At 50.3% G+C, this 5,529-nt stretch overlaps 1 protein-coding gene across 4 annotated transcripts in view; it reads right to left on the reverse strand.

Moving 5' to 3' along the window:
- The window catches only part of LOC102676798 (protein wingless-like), a 78,177-nt gene that overhangs the window by 7,214 nt on the left and 65,434 nt on the right, over positions 1-5,529 (reverse strand). For 3 of the 4 annotated variants that reach the window (XM_031514098.1, XM_031514100.1, XM_031514099.1), the window contains exon 3: positions 124-377. In XM_031514098.1, the coding sequence (XP_031369958.1) occupies positions 124-377 (254 nt within the window). Of the gene's footprint in view, positions 1-123; positions 378-4,116; positions 4,707-5,529 lie in introns of those variants that run through there. The other variant, XM_006623449.2, reaches the window with a different exon arrangement.

Here is a 5,529-nt window from a genome sequence, read left to right on the forward strand (position 1 = left end):
TTTCTTTTTTTTCTTTTTCTTTTTTTTTTTTTCAGGTCGTTCAACGCAACAACTTCTATTTCTATTTTTCGTTCTATTCACGCGTTCTATTCCCCACCATACTCCTGCCACCTCTTATCTTACCTCTCTGAAGGAGGACGCTGCTCTGCTGCGTCCTGCTGCTAGGCGTCAAGGATGAACAATTCCACCTGTGCCACATGAATTGATGCTGACACTCGGATATCGCCATTTGCAGACCTTTGATCGCGGCCACCGTCACGTCCGGATTTCTGTGGCATAGCTCGCGCTGTTCCTTCGTCATCCCTGGAATACCTTTGCAGACCACGGCATTGCCGCTTACCCAATCGTCCACGGAATTGCTCATTAAGCAGGTCGCGCTGCAAATCAAACGGAAATTTACCAATTAAACTTAAAACTCCTTTCCCTCCGTCCACGAGGGAGATCGAGAGTCGGTTTTTCGTGAAAGCGGTCGCGCACGATCGGTTTGAGTGATTCCGCTTCGAGGGAATTCAGCCGAGGACATTCCTCGTACTTATGGCACGCCGCAATCGCCTTTCGATCCCTCCCGTTTCGCACCGTGTGCAGCAACTGCTACCACGTGTTCACCTCCGTTATCGAATTCTCGATCGTGGACGCGGCCGCTTTTGGATTCATCGTTGATTAACTCTCCAACTCTCCCTTTAAAGTAGTGCCAAACGTAAAATTATTGTACAACCGTTTAAGTATAGACCGATAACGATTTCCAAACCAACGGTTCAATGCACCCTGTACGGGCCAATACGGGCGCTTGCATCTCGCGTCATCTGCTTTCCTTTAGACAATTTTACGAGGCGGGGGTCAAAGATGCGATAACTCTTCGAGAGAATCCAGCCAGAGAATATCTTCTTCTCGTTCTTTTCCATCATTCGCGTTCCACCTTCTTCGCTATCGATCGCTATCCTCTTTCCAACCTTCCTTCCTTCCTTCCTTCCTTTCTTTCTTTCTTTCTTCATCCTCCGTCCTTTCCGTTCGCGTGGTCGCGATAACGCCACTTCGTATCTCGGAAGAAAAAAACGCTCTTAGAGAGCGTTATCTCGAGAGACAGCTCGAGACTTAATATTAGTAGCCGTGTTACGATGCGTCACACGATGCACGGTGTTAATTAATTTAGGCGACGTTTCGTCGATCGTTTGTCGTCGATATGGATGTCGATCCCCTCGATGTTCTCCTCCGTCGCGACAACGGAAGGAGAGGGAGGGAGAGGGGTTCGGCGTTTGGTTCGCGTAGCTGGTTTATTTGCTCGTCGACCGACCGAGTCGAGTGGTCAATTTTTTTTGCAAAGGGTTCTCGGGGTCTCTCCGAGTCCGTAAGGATGTCACGGGCGGGTGCAAGATTCTCGGTGGGTCGGTGGTTATCTGCGGGTACAAATTAGTCGACGAGCTTCTCCTAAAGTAAAAGCTGTGTATAGCACCCGCGTGAACGTGGAAAAGAGAGAAACGAGAGAAAAGAGAGGGTATAAAGGTATCTCGAGGACAAAAGAGGAAAAAAGAAAGAGAAAGAAAGAAAGAAAGAAGAGGAACGTATCCGGAGGATGCCGGCCGGGGAAGGTGGATGGCGATGGTGGTGGTGGTGGCGGTTTGCGAGAAGAAGGTCCTCTCCTCTGCCCGAAGCCTCTTCTTTCTGGGTAGTGTGGGAAAGGTGGAGGAAGAGCGAGATTTTAGGGTCGCAGAGGTTATTGAGGGCTCCCATTACCGATACACCGTTGCATCGCTCTTATCTTTCGCGCTATTGATGATCTACCGAAAGCAGATTAATGATCTTTACTCGACGAAACAAATTACCAAAGACATCGCGTGTACCTGAGCGTGGCGGAGAGTTCTGACCGAGTCCAGGGATTCCTTCCGTTACATCCTTTCCTCTCCATTACCTTTCCTTCGTTCTTACCTCATTTTTACCCTTCTCTTCTTTGTCTCTCGCTTTTGTCGCGTGGGAACAACAAATAGACTTTGGCCTTATCTTTCAACCCGTTGAGGCGCGTCACTCGTCACGCCATATAACCAACACAACACGTATCCGGATCGGGGAAATACGCGTATACGTAATAAGGTAAAGAAAGGTTGATCTCGGCTCATATCTTTGGATCGTGTTCTCCGAACTCGTAGGAAATCGTCGAGCAAATCGAAGACGGGAAGTCCTCGTGCTGCATTTTTGCAATGATCCAAGGGGTCGCCGAAGAATCCAAGATGGCGTCGGGGATGCACGTGTTTTATTTAACTTTTTCGCAAAGGAAACAGATGAGAGGGAGAGAGAGAGAGAGAGAGGGAGAGAGCGAGAGGGGCACGGAACGGAATTTCGCGTTTAATGGAGGTATACCCGCGGAGAGAGAACTCGTTACGAGTGACTCGCGAGAATTCCTGCGGTAGATATCAAATCGCTTTGCTTCTCTTATTTTCGCGCGAAACGAAGCGAAGGGATCGCTCTTGTGCTCCCTCGGTCGTCTCGTCTCGTCGGTATTTTCGAGGCCGACCGCCGAAGATAGGCGATCGTCGAAAACTCTCGTCTCGGAGTTAATGGAAAAGGAAAAAAATTGGTGTGCAAGTTGGTGGAAACGAGTTAAAGGAGGAGGATGAAATGCGAATTCTATACGCGTGGAGTAGAATCGACGCATCGACGGTGGCAGGGGGTGGTAAACGGCCGTGTCCCGCAAACTGGTTTATCGAGCATTACATCATGGGAATTATTCGATGCCGTAATTCAATGCCGCTCCGTAAATACGGTGAAGCTCACGCGTGCCTATATCTACGCGCGTGCATGCGAGCAGCGTGTCGGTGCACGTACGGCCTTGTTCCCGGATGCTGTTTGTAATTATTTACGAGGAGCCGCGTGGGCATCAAGGAGAAGCGTACGTCGGACGGCTCCGTTCTGGTCGGGCCACATCGTATGTACTTACTACGCCTGTGACTACACTTCTATCTCAAAGACACAACATTGTCACAAGATAGTCGAGAATGTTTGTCGTTTCGTGTACCGAGGACGAGCGCGCGAATCGTATTCTTGGAAGTAACCGGCCAAGGAATTTATCGCGATTCCTGGAACCATCCTCCGCGTTTAACTCTGCGTTCCGGAAAACGACCGATTTCCTCCGCTTGCCCGGTTAAAGAATGTTGCTCACGCGAAACGAACCGACCGACACCGGCCCGAGTGCCCCTTTGCCCGAAGAAAGATTCGATTAGAGCGTGCAAGGCGTTCGACACAGAGTGCCAGCCAGATCGAAGAGGTATAATGAAGATCGCAGCGGGATCGTTCGTTGTTCGTGGCACGGAGCACGGTTGAAAGGGGCCTATTTGCACTCCCGTCATTGTACTCGGCTCGGAATCGTCGATGCGACCAGCGTCTCGACGAACCGTCTCTCTCTCTCCTCCATTCACAGATTCTTTCCGTAAGAGGTTCCAAAGAGAGAAACGAGGAGAGGACGAGCGACCGACCGACGACGAGTCGAATTAGAAATTCCCATTGCCACCGAATTCGTGAATTCTTCTTCCTCCTCTTCCCCCCTCCTCCCCCGGAGGAAAGTAAAAATTATACGCGACTACCACCACTCGCCCTGTTATTCTTCCCCTCGTTTCCTCTCTTCTCCTTTCCACCGTTCGTTCGTTTTTCCTTTTCTTCGGATCCTTCCTCGTCGATGCGACCGATATCATATTTTTCCGCCGTTCGCGCGCGCGCGCCTCTTCCCTCTTCTTCTTTCGGAGTAAATTTAATTCTGTGACGATGACGACTCGATCGTACGTATATACCATAAGGGAACGATCACCGCCGCTTCGAACCCGATCGAAACGCTTGTATCTATATTTAAAGTTTAATTTATCTTGTCTTAGCGGTGTACAGTGTCCCCTAGCTTATTGTAAAATAAATAAATATTCAGAATCGAAGAGCGAGACTCAACAAGACACGACGCGACACGAGATATCGAACGTAAACGATTCGATTCGTGGGTCGAACAACACGATGCGGCTGCTGTAATAAAAAATCGAGCGGGATAAGATAAAGGAGGGACGGCGATGATTCGGCGATGATTCGGGTGGGCGGGGGATCGGTACGTACTCGGCCGTGCCGATTATTCGCAGTTTAACTTACCGACGATTCTCGAAGAGAATCAGCAACAGGGCGATGGTAGGTCCGATTCTAACGGCGATCCTAGACGGTGGTCCTTCGTAGACGCGTCCTGATCGAGAAGGAGGCATCCTGTCATCGCCCCGAGGACGCGTCTCTTATTCTTTTGCGCGGTTTGCCCACTTTAAAGAAAAAAAAAAAAAAAAAAAAGAAGAGAGTCGAGTGCGACCCCTCGTCCAAGGCGGCACCCCCCTAGCCCCCGAACGGAAGGACCCCTCGCTCGAGAGACGATGCCGTCTCTCTTCCTTTCTTTCTCTCCGTTTCTGTACGGTTTTTTCCCAATCCCTCTCTCCTACTCTCTTCGTCTCCCGTCTCCGGCGCGGTGCCTGTGATCAGCGGCCTGGCCCGCGTCGAGGACTCCTCCTCGCCCCGGGCACCGGCGCTTCTGCTTTGACGTTCCGTACGATTCGAGAGCTTCCAGTTTCGCCGCTTCGAAGGGGTCGTTCCGAAAACTACCCCGGGACAATATCCTCGATGACGATCGAACGGTTCGTCGACCGACCACCGTAGATAGTCGGATCCCGTTTTCCCAATTTTTTCTTCCTCTTCCTCTTCCTACTATGTTTCTCTCCTTTCTTTTATTATTTCTTCTATTCTATCTGTCAGATATTATCGGGAGTAGCTTCTCGAATAGTCGCCAATCGTTTACTTTCGAATCACCGAGAGATTCGCGTTGGCAACACCTTTGGTTCGCTTCCTCTCGTCTTTGGAGTAAGAATACTGTCGACGTGTCGATCGACACAACTTTGGCGAGTATACTCTCGTCGAATATTTATAATATTTATATTTTATTTAACACTGACACTGCTGCCGTTGCGGTGGTCGCGAATCGTCGCGTAGTAACACCATTACATAGTCGTCCAGATTGAACATGTTCGCGCAACTTCCTTTACCGCGATCGATCTGCCCTTTGCCGGATGGATGTTTGACATTCCACGAAACGAGACACACTTTCGGATACAAATGAGCGGAGACAAGGAACACGACGAATCTTTTATCCACGGCCGGTCGCGAGAATCCGCGTCGCGACACCCTTTCTCGCCGCGATCGTCGTCGGATATCGTGGCATTTTCTGCTCCTCTCCACCCTTCTAGGTCGGTGGTCGGCGATGATGATGATGATTTTAACGGCGTTTCGCTCTAGATTCTGCTGGAATGTCTAGGTTCTCGTGCGTCGTCTCGAGAACGTTAAAGAGTCACGTTAAACGTGTCGAAGAAAAAGAAGAGGGGCCCCGACGACGGTTCGTTACTTCCGGTGTGTGTGCGCGTTCACGGCGAAGTGTCAAGCTCAAATAAAAGAAAAGTCGCCCTCCGGGATCTCTTACTCCTCCCACGCACACATCCCCCTCCTTCGGCTCGTGTTCCTCTTCCACCGTTG

The sequence above is a fragment of the Apis dorsata genome, unplaced genomic scaffold (assembly GCF_000469605.1).
Source record: "Apis dorsata unplaced genomic scaffold, Apis dorsata 1.3 scaffold_894, whole genome shotgun sequence".
NCBI classification, from domain to species: domain Eukaryota; kingdom Metazoa; phylum Arthropoda; class Insecta; order Hymenoptera; family Apidae; genus Apis; species Apis dorsata.